Here is an 18,343-nt window from a genome sequence, read left to right on the forward strand (position 1 = left end):
TAGAAAACACTTTCTAGTTTCTATAGCCGTTGGAATTTTGTCTCTGAGTGGTACAGAACTACTTCTACAGCACTTTTCCTGACAGGGAGTCAGATTTCGAAATTTTGACCCCTGATCTGGGGCGTTTTTAAGGTGCCTGTAAATGCTATGGAGAAACCGACACTGCCTACGTCTTCCTCTGGTGTCAGTACGTCATCACGCTTTGAATGGAGTCGATTGCACAATCAGAGCCACTATAAAAACAACAAACGTGGAAGTACCGTCCTTTCCCTTCGCGCGTCTTACGCAAGATGGACATCGGACTTGCCTCCTTCCAAATGGTTGTTTAGCCAGTAAAATTTCTCCGGTCATGTTTTACTCGTTATAGTTGTTAAAAACATCATAATGTAGTTAATTTGAACCGTTTTATAGCAATTTATATCCGTTTAGTGCGATTTTGAGAATTTCTTTGTCGTGCACTTTGAAGCTTTGCACGTTTCGGGTCTCGGTCGATGTTAGTGGACATTTCGAAGGACAGAGGACATCTATCGACCAAAAGAAGATTAGACCCAAGAAAGGATACATTGCCCAAGAATCTGATGGAAAATCACCTCATAGTAAGAAATATTTAATTATGATAAATCGTTGTTCTGTCGAAATATTTTACGCATAATCCGCCATTTTGTTTGTTATCGCTTCACTGGCGAACCCTGTATTGCACAGTAAGGATAATTTTAGAAATGTAAATCAGCAGTTGCATTAAGAACTAATTTGTCTTTCGATTCCTGTCAACCCTGTATTTTTTAGTCAAGTATATGATTAGCTTTCGATTAAACTAGATCACTCTGAAAGATGACGTCCGACATTTGAGGCTTGATTGCTAGTATTTTCATTGTATAACCACGGTTTGTATGGCTAAATATGCACATTTTCGAACAAACTCTATATGTATGTTTGTAAAATATGTTACAGGAGTGTCATCGGAAGAATTCTGAGAAGGTTAGTGAAAGAATTAATATATTTTGGCGATGATTACGTTATAGCTCTCTTTGCTTGAATCGATGCTCTGGTAACGTTTGCACATGTGGTATGCTAACTTATCGATTTATTGTGTTTTCGCTGTAAAACGCTTAGAAAATCTGAAATATTGTCTGAATCACAAGATCTGGGTCTTTCCATTGCTATGCTTTGTCTATTCTTATGAAATGTTTTATGATGAGTAAATTGGTCATACACGTTGCTCTCTATAGTAATTCTAGTCGAGTTGTGATGGTGGTGCAATTGTAAACTGTGATTTCTACCTGAAATATGCACTTTTTCTAACAAAACCTATCCTATACCATAAATATGTTATCAAGACTGTCATCTGATGAGTTTTTTATTGGTTATTGGCTATCAATATCTTAGTTTAGCCGAATGGTGATAGCTACTGGTGGAGAGAAAAAATGGTGGACAAAGAAATTGTGTATTTTGCTAACGGTGTTTAGCTAATAGATTTACATATTGTGTCTTCCCTGTAAAACATTTTAAAAATCTGAAATGGTGGCTTTATTCACAAGATCTGTATCTTTCATCTGTGTCTTGGACTTGTGATTTAATGATATTTAGATGCTACTGTCATGTTTTGTCTTTGATCATGTCTTGTCCCTGTGCTTCCCTCTGCTGGTCTTATTAGGTTCTTTCTCTTTCTCTCTCTCTATCGTTCCGTTCATGCTCCCAGCTGTTTCTCATTCTCCCTACGACCTCATTTACTCTTTCACACTGTCCCCTATTTTGCCCTCTGATAGAGTCCCTATTTCTCCCTCTGTTTCCGCTCCTGTCCTTGTCGATTCTTGTTTGATGTTTGCTGTTCCTGTGCCTTGTTTCCGCCCTGTCGTTTCTTTGCCTTCTTCAGATGCTGCGTGTGAGCAGGTGTCTATGTCAGCTACGGCCAGTGCCTTCCTGAAGCGACCTGCAGTCTGTGGTCGCGTCTCCAGTCGTTCCTCTCTATTGACGAGAGGATTTCAGTTCCTGTTTTGATTGACCATTGATAATATCCAGGAGAATCATTATTTGTTTAATACTGGAATAAACGATCTTTACTATTACGTCGCTTTTGGGCCTCATTCACCAGCATAACAGAAGAATCCGACAAGATGACCCAGCGACTACGGATCTCTCAACACTGCGTCAAGTTCCAGGGAGCTATGCTCGCAGACACGAGCAGGAATTGTCTGCTGCCGTCATGCCGTTGAGACCCTGGCCGTTCAGGTCTCCGACCTGTCAGGACAGTTCAGAGTCTTCGTCTCTGTGCCACCAGCTACTTCCTGGTCTTCCGAGTCTCCGGACCTAGGGTTAATAACCCACCATGTTACTCTGGGCAGCCCACTGAGTGTCGCTCCTTTCTCACCCAGTTGACATTGTGTTCTCCTCTCCAGCCAACACATACTCAAGAGAGAGAGCTCGGATCGCTACGTCATATCACTTCCTTACTGGTCGGCTCGGGAGTGGGGCACAGCTATCTGGAGGCAAGGGCTGAGTGTTCTAACGATTATCAGAACTTTAAAGAGGAGATGATACGGGTTTTGATCGTTCAGTTTTTGGAAGGAGGCTTCCAGGGCCCTGGCTTCCCTATGTCAAGGTGATCGATCATACAGATTACTCTATAGAGTTTCCGCACTCTTGCTGCCTCCAGTGACTGGAACGAGCCGGCGTTGCTCGCTCGTTTTCTGGAGGGACTTCCACGCTGAGGTTAAGGATGAGATTCTCCCGGGAGGTTCCTTCCAGCGTGCTCTTTGATTGCACTCGCCATCCGCATAGAACGACGGTAGATCTTCGTCACCGAGCTCGTGGAAGAGAGCTCGCGTTAACGGTGTTTCCCCTCTCCGCATCTCAACCATCTCCTCCCACCGGCTCAGAGACTGAGCCCATGCAGCTGGGAGGGATTCACATCTCGACTAAGGAGAGGGAACGGAGAATCACCAACCGCCTTTGTTCTTCTATTGCGGTTCTGCTGGACATTTTGTCATGTCATGTCCTGTAAAGGCCAGCGCTCATCAGTAAGCGGAGGCTACTGGTGAGCGCTACTACTCAGGTCTCTCCATCAAGATCCTGTACTACCTTGTCGGTCCATCTACGCTGGACCGCGGTCGGCTGCTTCCTGCAGTGCCTTGATAGACTCTGGGGCTGAGGGTTGTTTTATGGACGAAGCATGGGCTCCGAAACATGACATTCCTCTCAGAGAGTTAGGAGGCTCCACACCCCATGTTCGCCTTAGATGGTAGTCCTCTCCCCAGTATCAGATGTGAGACCACTACCTTTAACCCTCACAGTTATCTGGTAACCACAGTGAGACCATTTCTTTTTTGATTTTTTGTTCACACTGTTACACCTGGTTGTTTTGGGTCATCCCTGGCTAGTATGTCATAATCCCTTCTATTAATTGGTCTAGTAATTCTATCCTATCCTGGAACGTTTCTTTCATGTGAAGTGTTTAATGTCTGTTATCCCTCCTGTTTCTTCTGTCCCCTCTACTCAGGAGGAGCCTGTGATGTGACAGGAGTGCCGCGAGGAATATCATGATCTACGCACGGTCTTCAGTCGGTCCAGAGCCAGCTCTCTTCCTCCTCACCGTCGTATGATTGTTGTATTTGATCTCCTTCCGGGGACCACTTCCCCTCGGGTGATTATTCTCTCTGTCGGCTCCCGAACGTAAGGCTCTCGAGGATTATCTGTCTGCTGAAGGCATTCGATGGATCCCGCTAAGGTCCAGGATGTCAGCGATTGGCCCTTCCTAAGTCACGTGTCGAGTTACAGCGCTTTCCCTCGTTTCGCTAATTTCTTTCGGCGTTTCATTCGTAATTTCGGTCAAGTGGCTGCCCTCTCACAGTTCTGACTTCTGTCAAGTCTTGCTTAAGTGGTCCGGTTCCGCCCAGGGAGCTTTTGATTTCCTCAAGAAGCGTTTTACATCCGCCCTATCCTTGTACTCCTGACGTCACTAAACAATTCATTGTCGAGGTTGACGTTCAGAGGTGGGCGTGGAGCCATTCTGTCCCAGCGTTCCAGTCTGACGATAAGGTCCATCCTTGCGCTTACTTTTCTCATCGCTTGTCGCCATCGGAACGCAACTATGATGTGGGTAACCGCGAACTGCTCGCCATCGCTTAGCCTTAGGCGAATGGCGACAGTGGTTGGAGGGGGCGACCGTTCCTTTTTCGTTTGGACTGACCATAAGAACCTTGGGTACATCCGTTTCGGCCAAACGACTTAATGCACGTCAAGCTCGTTGGGCGTTGTTTTTCGCTCGTTTCGAGTTCGTGATTTCCTATCGTCCGGGAAATAAGAACACCAAGCCTGATGCCTTATCCCGTCTCTTTAGTTCTTCTGTGGCTTCTACCGCCCGAGGGATTCTCCCTGAAGGGCGTGTTGTCGGTTGACTGTCTGGGGAATTGAGAGACAGGTAAAGCAAGCACTCACTCACCACTGCGTCGCCGCGCGCTTGTCCTAGTAACCTTCTGTTCGTCTCTGTCTCTCTTCTCTGGCTGTTCTCTCAGTGGGTCCACTCTGCCAGGTTAGCGTGCCACGCCCACGGGTCCGCGCGTCGGGTTACGCTTGCTTCTATTCGCAGCGCGGTTTTGGTGCCTACTCAGGAGCGGGACACGCGTCGTTTCGTGGCTGCTTGTTCGGACTGCGCGCAGACTAAGTCAGGTAACTCTCCTCCTGCCGTCGTCTCAGACCGCTTCCCATCCTTCTCGACCATGGTCTCACATCGCCTTAGACTTTATTACGGTCTGCCTTCGTCTGCGGGGAAGACTGTGATTCTTACGGTTATCGATAGGTTCTCTAAGGCGGCACATTTCACTTCCCCTCGCTAAGCTTCCTTCCGCTAAGGAGACGGCACAAATCATCATTGAGAATGTGTTCAGAATTCATGGCTCCCGTTAGACGCCGTTTCAGACAGAGGTCCGCAATTCACGTCACAGTTTTGGAGGGAGTTCTGTCGCTTGATTGGTGCTTCCGTCAGTCTCTCTTCCGGGTTTCATCCCCAGTCTAACGGTCAAGCAGAAAGGCCAATCAGTCGATTGGTCGCATTTTACGCAGCCTTTCGTTTGAAACCCTGCGTCTTGGGCAGAACAGCTCCCCTGGGCTGAGTACGCTCACAACACCTGCCTTCCTCGTCTGCTACCGGGCTGTTCCGTTTCAGAGTAGTCTTGGCAACCAGCCTCCTCTGTTTTCGTCCCAGCTCGCCGAGTCCAGCTTCCCTCCGCTCAGGCTTTTGTCCAACGTTGTGAGCGCACCTGGAGGAGGGTCAGGTCTGCACTTTGCCGTTACAGGGCGCAGACTGTGAGAGCCGCCAATAAACGTAGATTAAGAGTCCTAGGTATTGTCGCGGTCAGAGAGTGTGGCTTTCCACTCGTAACCTTCCCCTTACGACAGCTTCTCGCAAGTTGACTCCGCGGTTCATTGGTCCGTTCCGTGTTTCTCAGGTCGTCAATCCTGTCGCTGTGCGACTGCTTCTTCCGCAACATCTTCGTCGCGTCCACCCTGTCTTCCATGTCTCCTGTGTCAAGCCTTTCTTCGCCCCCCGTTCGTCTTCCCTCCCCCCCCCCGTCCTTGTCGAGGGCGCTCCTATTTACAAGGTACGGAAGATCATGGACATGCGTTTCTCGGGGACGTGGTCACCAGTACTTAGTGGATTGGGAGGGTTACGGTCCTGAGGAGAGGAGTTGGTCCACTCGGGCGTGCTGGACCGTTCGTTGATTGATGATTTCCTTCGTTGCCGCCAGGGTTCCTCCTCGAGTGCGCCAGGAGGCGCTCGGTGAGTGGGGGGGTACTGTCATGTTTTGTCTTTGATCATGTCTTGTCCTGTGCTTCCCTCTGCTGGTCTTATTAGGTTCTTTCTCTTTCTCTCTCTCTATCGTTCCGTTCATGCTCCCAGCTGTTTCTCATTCTCCCTACGACCTCATTTACTCTTTCACACCTGTCCCCTATTTTGCCCTCTGATTAGAGTCCCTATTTCTCCCTCTGTTTTCCGCTCCTGTCCTTGTCGGATTCTTGTTTGATGTTTGCTGTTCCTGTGTCCTTGTTTCGCCCTGTCGTGTTCTTTGCCTTCTTCAGATGCTGCGTGTGAGCAGGTGTCTATGTCAGCTACGGCCAGTGCCTTCCTGAAGCGACCTGCAGTCTGTGGTCGCGTCTCCAGTCGTTCCTCTCTATGACGAGAGGATTTCAGTTCCTTGTTTTGGATTGACCATTGATAATATCCAGGAGAATCATTATTTGTTTAATACTGGAATAAAGACTCTGTACTATTACGTCGCTTTTGGTCCTCATTCACCAGCATAACAGCTACTATCTACTTGTGAAGCTATGCTAGCTATGCTAATCAGTGTGTGGGGGGGTGGGGGTGATCCCGGACCCGGGGTAGAGGCTGCGTGAAATATTTACTATGTTAACTTCTAGTCTATGAGACCAGGCTGTGCAGGCAGACAAAATGGGCATTTATCATTAAACAGGCAGAATGTTAGTAATGTGACTTGGGTGGAACATTTCAAAGTTTCCCAATGCTGGAAGGGGAGCCTGAGTGAAAAAGTTTGGGAACCTCTGGTCTAAATGAACTAGGCTGCATGTCTATATCATGACAGCAGAAGAGACGTCTCTAGCCTGGTCCCAGATCTGTTTGCCAGTCAGTTGGTAAGAAAYGCACAAACAGATTTGGGACCAGGCTAGTCAGCTACTGACATTCGCTTCACATCAAATGTGCATGGCAACAGTATACAGTGCCTAGRGGAAGTTTACATACCCCAAMWAAKATAAAAAWATATATAKATGTTTATTAACTAATTAAAAATAAAACACAAAMATTTCTTGATTGCATATGTCTTTACACCCCTGAGTTAATACTTGGTGGAAATACCTTTGTACGCAGTGAATCATTTTTAATAAGATTCTACCAACTCTTATGGCAACATATATCCATTGTTTTTGTCAAAATTTTTGTCAAAAAAAGCTCAGTAAATTTGGTTGGAAATCATTGATGGACAGAAATATAAAAACGTAGTCTGAATGTCAAGCAGATTTATGTCAGGAAAAGGAAACCTCAGGAAAACTCAACACCTTTTGGAAATCCATTCTGGTGTGTCTTTGGAATTACAATTTTGACAAAAACAATGGATATACAGTATGTTGCCATAAGCGTTGTGCAGAGTTGGTGGAATCGAATTCAAAATCATTCACAGCTGTAATTACTGCCAAAGGTGCTTCCACCAAGTGTTAACGCTTGGGCGTGAAGACGTGTTTGTTTTATATTTTAAATGAATTTAGAAAATGTTCTATAATGTTTCTTTCACTTTCAATGTAATCCCTTTCAGATCAAATTTTAAGGCAGCAAAATGTGAAAACTGTGCAAGGGGTGTGTAGACTTTCACTAGGCATTGTATAGCGGCTGAAGATGATGGTAGGGACATGAGTAGTTAAGCCATAACGTATGAGGCAGTAAGACTTGAATGAGGTGACACAGCTTGCCTTGGTAGTGGGGAGAGTGGAGGGACCATGGGGACTAGGGCCCTGTCTTACCTTGGCTATGGGGTAGGAAGTGGTGTCTGAAAGGGGAGGTGGGGCGGGAGTCACTATGGCTGTTACTGCACAGGTCAGAGCAGAGCTTCTGCATGCCTGTCAGAGTTTCTGCAGGGGAGGGGAGGTGAGAGAGGGGAGGGGGGACAGAGTCGGCGGGGAGACACCACCACAGGTACGGAGGGGAGGGAGACGTGGAGGGGAAGATGTGAGAGAGATGTGGAGGGGAGGTGGAAAAGGAGGAGGGAGGTGTGGAGTCGAGGAAGAAGTAATACAGTCAGTAGACATACCATCACAGATAAAGACAGGGAGGGAGGGAAGAGATGGAAGACAGGTGAGAGAGGAAACAGACCCAGTGGACACACCACCACAGTTAGGAAGGGAGAGAGGAGGAGGGGAGGTGAGAGAGGGTGAACGAAAAGAAGGGGGAGAAAATCGGAATCATGTAAAAACTAGAAAACAACAAACTTGGAGTAAAAACTATTTGAGGGAGATGGGGATAAGGAATAAGGAAAATGTGTATTACGAGATACACCTTCAAGTGAAAAAACTGTGTTTATATGAATAGCATTAATAAACTATAAACTATATATACAGTGGCTRGCAAAAGTATTCATCCCCCTTGGCGTTTTTCCTATTTTGTTGCATTAAACCTGTAATTTAAATAGATTTTTATTTGGATTTCATGTGATGGACATACACAAAATAGTCCAAATTGGTGAAGTGAAATAAAATAAAAAATAAAAAACTGAAAAGTGGTGCATGTATATTTTTTTTATTTTTTTTTTATTTTACCTTTATTTAACTAGGCAAGTCAGTTAAGAACAAATTCTTATTTTCAATGACGGCCTAGGAACAGTGGGTTAACTGCCTGTTCAGGGGCAGAACGACAGATTTGTACCTTGTCAGCTCGGGGATTTGAACTTGCAACCTTTCGATTACTAGTCCAACGCTCTAACCACTAGGCTACCCTGCCGCCCCCCGTATATGTATTCACCCCCTTTGCTATGAAGCCCCTAAATAAGATCTGGTGCAACTAATTACCTTCAGAAGTCACATAATTAGTTAAATAAAGTCCACCTGTGTGCAATCGAAGTGTCACATGATCTCAGTATATTTTCATCTGTTTCGAAAGGCCCCAGAGTCTGCAACACCACTATGCAAGGGGCACCACCAAGCAAGTGGCACCATGAAGACCAAGGAGCTCGCCAAATAGGTCAGGGACAAAGTTGTGGAGAAGTACAGATCAGGGTTGGGTTATAAAAAAATATCAGAAACTTTGAACATCCCACTGAGCACCATTAAATCTATTTTTTTTTTTAATTGAAAGAATATGGCACCACAGCAAACGTGCCAAGAGAGGGCCGCCCACCAAAACTCACGGACCAGGCAAGGAGGGCATTAATCAGAGAGGCAACAAAGAGACCAAAGATAACCCTGAAGGAGCTGCAAACCTCCACAGTGGAGATTGGAGTATCTGTCCATWGGACCACTTTAAGCCATACACTCCACAGAGCTGGTCTTTACGTAAGAGTGGCCAGAAAAAAGCCATTGCTTAAAGAAAAAAATAAGCAAACACGTTTGTGGGATGTGGGCATGTGGGAGACTCCCCAAACACATGGAAGAAGGTACTCTGGTCAGATGAGACTAAAATTGAGCTTTTTGGCCATCAAGGAAAATGCTATGTCTGGCACAAACCCAACACCTCTCATCACCACGAGAACACCATCCCCACAGTGAAGCATGGTGCTGGCAGCATCCATCCCCACAGGGAAGCATCGGCAGGGACTGGGAAACTGGTCAGAATTGAAGGAATCATGGATGGCGCAAAAATACAGGGAAATTCTTGAGGGAAACCTGTTTCAGTCTTCCAGAGATTTGAGACTGGGACGGAGGTTCACCTTCCAGCAGGACAATGACCCGAAGCATACTGCTAAAGCAACAGTTGAGTGGTTTAAGGGGAAACATTTAAAAGTCTTGGAATGGCCTAGTCAAAGCCCAAACCTCAATTAAATTGAGAATCTGTGGTATGACTTAAAGATTTCTGTACACCAGCGGAACCCATCCGACTTGAAGGTGCTGGAGCAGTTTTGCCTTGAAGAACGGGCAAACATCCCAGTGGCTAGATGTGCCAAGCTTATAGAGACATATCCCAAGAGACTTGCAGCTGTATTTGCTCCAAAATGTAGCTCTACAAAGTATTGACTTTGGGTGGGTGAATAGTTTTCTGTTTTTCTGCCATGTTGTGTAAATCAAATGATACAAACGCCCCCAAAATAAATTTTAATTCCAGGTAGGAAAATAGGAAAAATGCCAAGGGGGGTGAATGCTTTCGCAAGCCACTGAACATGAATAATAAATAAATATTTCATTATTAAATGATTTAACATTTAAAGTATTTATAAGGAATATTCATTCAAGTTATTAGTGTTACCAGGGTGGTCAGTGAAGATGTGAAGAGTAAAGATAAAAGAGGACAGCAACAGAGCAGCTGCAGTGGGGAGTTAAGTTTAAGGTGTGGTAAAGAAAGKGTGACAGGCATGAATGTTACTCCTGCGAGTTGTGAACAAGTGGTCTTATGTTCTTGTCAAAATAGTAAGGGAAGAGTGGAGAGAGGCAGTGCCTACTGTATTTATCAGACTATTTTCAATTCTTTCCCCTGTGCAACCTGTAAAGAGTAACAATACAAATRACACATGCTCGCACYCYCYCYCYCARACARARACARAKARACACASACAKACACACACACACACACTCACCTGGTCTGTGAAAGTGCTGCGGTGAGCGTGACAGCGGGGTGTAACTATTGCGATTGTAGACGTGTGATCCGATAGAGCCCTGACTGGTGGACCTCTGGAGGATGCGTTCCCTCATGTCATAGCAGCCCTAACAGGGACAACACAGTGACCTCACCTGCCAATCACTGTCAATCCAAGAGCTTCTCTTCATTATAAAATTACAGAAGCTGTCTCTCTGGCAACAAAATTAAGTTATTCTATTCTATTCCTCCTGAACGCTAAACAAGAGTATTATGGTGTAACGCAGTACTGAGATACAATGTTCTCTTTTATACTTTCAAGTTTTGTTTTTGGAAGCAGATGTAATTACATCGTAAGCACAGTCCCCCTGTCAAGTAAAGATTGATATAAATCAAACCACTGACTGTCTTGACACAGGCACTCACCTCAGCAGACGGTGTAGGTGACATGTTTCTTGAGGACTGAAAAAGAAAAAAATCGATTAATATCAACATCCAACATTACCATACTGTAYGAACAGACACACCGAAACCATGTACCACCAATGATAATAATTGGGTGCCTTACCTTGTCGTCTGGCATGGGGGAACGCTCCCTTCTCGCAGTATGGAGCTGTGGACACAGAAGGTGACTCAGCAAACTGAATGTGAAAGGATTTACACTAGACTAAARGTGAAATGTGCACTAAAAGTGTCAGCCTTCCACCCTGCAACYACAGACATYCTTTCCAGGGTGGAAAGATGGATGAAAGATGACTTATGACAGTATGATTTCTGCATCACAGACGTTTTCRTTCAAACAAATACTTACCCAGCACAGATTGTAACTTCAGAATGCAGGCTCGTTCATTTTTACATGATGCGTCACACACACGCACGCACGCACGCACGCAAACACACACAGACGTTCATGCATGGATGCATTCGAATTACCTCTCCCACACTCTCCCTCCTCTCCTCCCTCTCATCCAGGGACATGGTGTACAAAGGCTCATAGGTAATCAGATCAGGGTGCTCTATGTCATAAATTGCTTTGACTTTYGGAATGGCGGCTAGGTCCCTGTAATCAAGGATCTCATTGTCTACTTTTGCCTAGGAACACAGACAGACAGATAGACAGACAGATCGACACATACATAGAGACAGAGCGAGAGAGGTTATACACAACTAAAAGCACACATCTACTGAGACAGGTTAACACTAGCAAGTATTAGTGGTCAGCAGGGTTGCAAAATTCCTTGAACTTTCCCAAAATTCTCAGGTTTTCCGGAAATCTAATTTGGAGGATTTATAGATTTGCTGCCTATTCCCTCCTGACTGAATCTTCCAATTTTGGGAAAGTTACAATCAATTTGCTACTGTCTATAGAATAACTATTAGGGAGTCTGATAAGCCTAGGGCCCCTTCTGTTTAACATGAGGATTGGCAGTAAGGGTACAGCAACATGAACAATGTAAGGGGGAACAGAACATCTGTGTACCGGTAAGAAAAAGGAATAAGACAAAGTTTACACAGGGAGTCACAATTTATTTTAAGCTTCGTTAGGGGAGAAGTGGCCTAAATTCTAAAAATAAAAGCAGCACATCCAGCCCACTATGTGTGTGAGGGTAGATGTACGTTTGCCTGGCTACCCAGACACCTTGCTCCGGCCAAATGCTATGCCACGGCCATAGACCGTTAGTTCATTCTCCGCAATGAGTCTGGATTTTAGTACCTCCCCGACCCTTCACTGAATGCGAAGCACATTCGGGGCCGTCTGGTTGGGCCAGAACCAGAACACATGTGGGTAAAGCGTCCGGTTTTAAATTAATCATTTGCTTTAATACTTGATAAGAGACCATCCAATCGCTGACTACTTTGTTTTGTACAACACCCCTCGTGCCCCTCCTCACCACAAACMACTTCAATGATAGCAGTCTCAGACTAAAGTATGTAGCAGAGCAGTGGGATAATTTAGTGTGAGTCGTCAGGCAAGATGTACGGTAGATAGAACTCACATATATGGTATGACCCGGTGAGCCAGGTATGCTTGAACCAGGTCTGGAACAGATACTCTCGGACGACGACCTCGAAGGCTGCAAGAGGAGAACTGTTGGTTACATTATTGAACAGAAATGGAATATGTCAAGACAACATCTCTRGGTACAAGTTCAAGGGCATCTCTGGACTAGCTTTAAGTTATCTTTCAGTTGGCTCATGTCATCTCATCCTTTTTCAATCCGTATTGCAGGAAATTCAAGGGGCAGCCCCAACCAGGACTCGAACACGGGTCCAGTGACACCTGTTCGTATCTCTTAATGTTACACCAAGTGATCCTAACCTCTTGACGAGGTTGCTAGGTGTTGGGTTAAAGTTGCTACAGCATTATGTTTGCCTCCATTGCAAATGATGAGTGAAATACACTAKATGACCAATATTATGTGGGCACCTGCTGGTCGAACATCTCATTCCAAAATCATCGGTCCCCGAGTCGGTCCCCGCTTTGGTGCTATAACAGCCTCCACTTTCCTGAGAAGGCTTTCCACTAGATGTTGGAACATTGAGGCAGGGACTTGCTTCCATTCAGTGATAAGAGCATTAGTGAGGTTGGTCACTGAAGTTGGGTGATTAGGCCTGGCTCTCAGTCAGTGTTCCAATTCATTTCAAAGTTGTTAGATGGGGTTGAGGTCAGGGCTCTGTGCAGACCAGTCAAGTTCTTCCACACCGATCTTGACAAATAATTTCTGTATGGACCTCGATTGTGCATGGGGGCATTGTCGTGCTGAAACAGGAAYGGGCTTTCCCCAAGCTMTTGCCACAAAGTTGGAAGCACAGAATCGTCTAGAATGTCATTGGATCCTGTAACGCTCAGATTTCCCTTCCCCAGAATTAAGGGGCCTAGCTCGAACCATGAAAAACAGCCCCAGACCATTCCTCCTCCATCAAACTTTACAGTTGGCACTATGCATTCGGGCAGGTGGCGTTTTCCTGGCATGCGCCAAACCCAGGTTCGTCCGTCGGACTMCCAGATGGTGAAGCGTGATTCATCACTCCAGAGAACGCATTTCCACTACTCCAAAGTCCAGTGGTGGCGAGCTTCACACCAGTCCAGCTGTTGCTTGGCATTGTGATCTTACTCTTGTGTGCAGCTGCTCGGCCATGGAAACACATTTCATGAAGCTTCCGAAAAACAGTTATTGTGCTTCCAGAGGCAGTTTGGAACTCGGTAGTGAGTGTTGCAACCGAGGACAGATGATTTTTACACACTACACGCTTAAGTAATCGCCGGTCCCGTTCTGTGAGCTTTTCTGGCCTACTAGTCACTGAGCTCTTCAGTAAGGCCATTCTACTGCCAATGTTTGRCTATGGAGAGTGCAGGGCTGTTTGCTTGATTTTATATACCTGTCAACAACTGGTGTGGCTGAAATAGCCGAATCCASTAATTGGAAGGGGTGTCCACATATTTTTGTATATATAGTGTATGTCAACTCAATCACTGCGTCATCAACAGGAGGGGAAAAGACACCTAGTTCAACACCTAACTTTGTTTTAGAAATTCCATGAGAAGATGTTTTATTGTCACATACACCAGATACTACGTGCAGTGAAATGTGTTGTTTTACAGGGTCAGCCATAGCAGTACGACACTCCTGTAGCAAATTAGGATTAAGTCCCTTGCTCAAGTGCACATTGACAGATTGTTTACCTTGTTGGCTCGGGAATTCGAACCAACGACCTTTCAGGTACTGGCCCAGCGCTCTAAATGCCCCACATTGTCACACCTCATATGACAAGTAGATTAAATCTTTAAATAAAATACAAACACATAATCTCGCAATGTCGTCAGTAATTTGCCTCTTGCAAAGTGAATGAGAGCATTTGCTTTGTGACTTAGTAATGTCCTTAATACTGTAAATACCACATGCCTTCTAATGGGAAATGCAGAATTCAGATGGAAACAACAGTCCTGAATTCATGTATTGATTGAATGCAGCCATTGACATGAATCATGTTTTCACAACCTATAAATGTGTTTTTTTACCACTTTTTCTCCCCAATTGGTAGTTACAGTCTTGTCCCATCGCTGCAACTCCTGTACGGACTCGGGAGAGTAGAAGGTTGAGAGCCATACGTCCTCCGAAACACGACCCCACTAAACCGCACTGCTTCTTGACACACTGCTCGCTTAACCCAGAAGCTAGCTGCACCAATGTGTCGGAGGAAACACCGTACACCATGCGACTTTGTCAGCGTGCATGCGCCCGGCCCACCACAGAAGTCGCTAGAGCGCGATGGGACAAGGACATCCTGGCCGGAGAAACCCTCCCCTAACCCAGACGATGCCTGGCCAATTGTGCGCCGCCTCATGCAGTGCCTTAGACCYCTGCGCCACTCAGGAYGCCTTAAATGGGGTATTTTTAAAGAGAGTAGTTTGGGTGAAAACAACCATTAATTTATTGTTTGATATTTTTCTGCATGGTTCAAATTACAAGTGGGCTGGGCACCCCCATAACAAATTGGATGCCTCCAAGAGCCATTGGGCATCCACAAGAGTCAATGTATAATTTGAACACTGTTCATGTCTACTCCTCAAATATGTCTTTGTCTGTAGCCCATGCTCCTTCTAGATGAGGGCGATACAGGTGTATGAGATGTAATGTGCAAATGTGTGTAGCATTTTAACACTGCAGGCTGGCTCCAGCAGGGGGCAGCACACAGCGCATCATGTCCTATGACCTATGCGACATCATAGAGAAAGTAACACAGGATGATGCCATCGCATAGTCAATAGCGAATACAGTACCTGCCTTTCTGTTTTGTGGAGGAGTAATAGTGACGGAGGCAACAGCTGTGGAGGAAGGGAAGGGAGAGGGGGGATTCACAGGAAGTCACACACACATGGGCTCTCCAACCTGACTTAGATGGAGCCCATTCAGCTGGCCAGATCACAGTTCACCAAGGTTGGGGTCAATCCCATTTCAATTCAGTCAATTCTGGAAGTAAACTGGCATTTTAATTCCAATTCCATTTTTTTCCTCAATGCTTTCCAATTAGAACATTTATGTATTTATTTATCAACTCTTTCCAATGGGAAAATGTCTGCTTACTTTCTGAATTGACTGAATTGAAATGGAATTGACCCAAAACCTGCAGGTCACACACACACAACCACCACAGAGCAAAGGACACACACACACTACATACACCGGTAGACATAGGATTAAAGGGGGAGAGAGGCATACCGTAGGTGTCTGTGTGATCACTGAATGATCACTCCCTACCGCTTCCTTTTGGCTCTAACCCTTTGATGTTTTCAGATCTGTTGTGTCTGGGTAGGTATAAGCAGTGTAGTGGTGGATTTTCCACCATATTACCTACACCTTACAAATCTGCAAACAGGTTTAGGGCCAAGGGGAAGGGATATAGGGGGAAAATTAGGAGTGGCTGACACAGAGGAGACACTTGCACAGTGCAAACAAGGTCAGATATATTTCCTACCCGTTCCCTATGTCTTTCCTCTGTTCTGGTTGTGTTCTTACAGCCAGGGTGCCACACTGTTGATCCTGTGGAAGAGAACAGAGACAGATGGTATTAGAGAACAAAGACAACCAAACCTAACCTGGTTCCAGATCCGTTTGTGCTCTCTTGCCAACATTTATGGTCAAACATAACGGTTGGCAAAACAGCAGATCAGGGACCAGGCTAAACCAACCCAGCTATACCGTAATAACCCTTAAAATGCTCCAGGTATAACTTCGGCAATCAATCTAGCTACTCACCTTGCAGGTACATCTCTTCTCCTTCTGTGAACATCTGGTTGCACCTGCTGCATCGTGCACAGCTGGGGTGGTAGTGTTTGTCCCCTGCCTGGAAACACACAGGGATATAATTTACATTTTAGTCATTTAGCAGACACTCTTATCCAGAGCTACTGACAGGAGAAATTAGAGTTAAGTGCCTTATTCAAGGGCACATCAGCAGATGTTTCACCTAGGGGATTCAAACTAGTGACCTTGCTGGCCCGACTCTCTTAACCGCTAGGCTACCTTCCGCCCTCAGGAGAATCCAGTTGAGTTTAACACAATATGCTTTCTTACATAATGAGTAGCATGCCACGGCTCAAATCAAATCACATTTTATTGGTCKCATACACATGGTAAGCAGATGTTAATGCGAGTGTAGCGAAATGCTTGTTCTTGTATGGATGAGCGATGGCCGAGTTGGCCAAGTTGCAATAGATGGTATAAAATACAATACATATGAGATGAGTAATTTTTATCTGTGTTTCCTGGCCCGTCTTTCTTCCATTTAAAAAGGTATCAACCAGGTTCATTTTCCAATGGCTTCCTCAGGCTGTGACCAGGCTTTAGACATAGTTTCAGGCTTTTATTTTGAAAAATTAGCGAGATTTTTCAAAACTAGTCAGGTGTCCTCTGAGTAGTTCCTGCGCGCGAGAGGTGTAGCTCTCCATTTTCTTTCTCTCTTTTATTGAATAGGTTACGGTCCGGTTGAAATATTATCGATTATGTTTGTTAAAAACAACCTGAGGATTGATWATAAAAAACATTTGACATGTTTCTACGAACATTACGGATACTTTTTGGTATTTTCGTCGAACGGAACGAGGCTGTAGTTTTCTGAACATAACGCACAACCCAAATGGCGTTTTTTTGTTATAAAAGTAATATTTATCGAACAAAAATAACATTTATTGTGTAACTGGGAGTCTCGTGAGTACAAACATCATTATCAAAGGTAAGCGATTAATTTTATTGCTTTTCTGACTTTCGTGACCATGCTAATTTGGGGCTAGGTGTTGTAGCATTGATTGATAAACTCACAAAAGCTTGGATTGCTTTCGCTGCAAAGCATATTTTCAAAATCTGACACGATAGGTGGATTAACAACAAGCTAAGCTGTGTTTTGGTATATTTCACTTGTGATTGCATGATTATAAATATTTTTAGTAATATTCTTTAATTTGGCGCCCTGCAATTCAGCGGTTGTTTAGGGAAATGATCCCGCTAACGGGATCCGTAGCGCAGAGAAGTTCAAGTGGCATTATTTAAAGTGACTAGTGATCTATTTATTAAAGTGGCCAATGATTTGAGTCTGTACGTAGGCAGCAGCCTCTCTTTGTTAGTGATTGCTGTTTAACAGTCTGATGGCCTTGAGATAGAAGCTGTTTTTCATTTTCTCAGTCACAGCTTTGATGCACCTGTACTGACCTCGCCTTCTGGATGGTAGCGGGGTGAACAGGCAGCGGCTCAGGTGGTTTTAATTTTAATTTGTAAATGTATTTCACCTTTATTTAACCAGGTATGCCAGTTGAGAACAAGTTCTCATTTACAACTGCGACCTGGCCAAGATAAAGCAAAGCAGTGCGACACAAACAACAACACAGAGTTACACATAAACAAACGTACAGTCAAAAACACAATCTSAAGGGGTGGTCACGAGAGTGCTCAGGGAGGTGTGTGGGGGTTTCCATCAGTGCGACTACGGTGGAAAGTCCAGACCAGGTCTCCACCGTGCGCATCCCCTCAGAATATGCCGATTTGGCTCTCGCCTTCTGTAAGAAGAGGGCGACTAAATTACCACCCCATCGACGGGGGGATCGTGCGATAAATCTCCTGGTAGACACAGCACTTCCCAGGAGTCACGTGTATCGTCTGTCACAGGAGGAGACGGCGGCTATGGAAACATATGTCTCCGAATCCCTGGGCCAGGGATACATTCGGCCCTCCACTTCACCTGCCTCCTCAAGTTTCTTTTTTGTGAAGAAGAAGGATGGGGGTCTGCGCCCGTGTATTGACTATTGAGGGATCAATCAGATCACAGTGAGTTATAGCTACCCGCTGCCTCTCATCGCCAGTGCGATAGAGTCAATGCAAGGGGTGCGCTTCTTCACAAAATTGGATCTCAGGAGTGCTTACAACCTGGTGCGTATCCGMGAGGGGGACGAGTGGAAGACGGCATTTAGTACCACCTCAGGGCACTATGAGTACCTCGTCATGCCATACGGCTTGATGAATGCTCCATCAGTCTTCCAGGCCTTTGTTGACGAGATTTTCC

The 18,343-nt window shown here is 45.3% G+C and overlaps 1 protein-coding gene across 1 annotated transcript in view; it reads right to left on the reverse strand.

Annotated features, from left to right (window-relative positions):
• The window catches only part of LOC111951820 (actin-binding LIM protein 1-like), a 128,352-nt gene that overhangs the window by 22,325 nt on the left and 87,684 nt on the right, over positions 1–18,343 (reverse strand). Inside the window, 7 exon segments of the mRNA XM_023970058.2 lie at positions 10,290–10,416; positions 10,715–10,750; positions 10,857–10,901; positions 11,222–11,380; positions 12,286–12,363; positions 15,767–15,831; positions 16,048–16,135. Of these exon segments, the coding sequence (XP_023825826.1) occupies positions 10,290–10,416; positions 10,715–10,750; positions 10,857–10,901; positions 11,222–11,380; positions 12,286–12,363; positions 15,767–15,831; positions 16,048–16,135 (598 nt within the window).

This window comes from Salvelinus sp. IW2-2015, linkage group LG25 (genome assembly GCF_002910315.2).
Source record: "Salvelinus sp. IW2-2015 linkage group LG25, ASM291031v2, whole genome shotgun sequence".
Taxonomy (NCBI): domain Eukaryota; kingdom Metazoa; phylum Chordata; class Actinopteri; order Salmoniformes; family Salmonidae; genus Salvelinus; species Salvelinus sp. IW2-2015.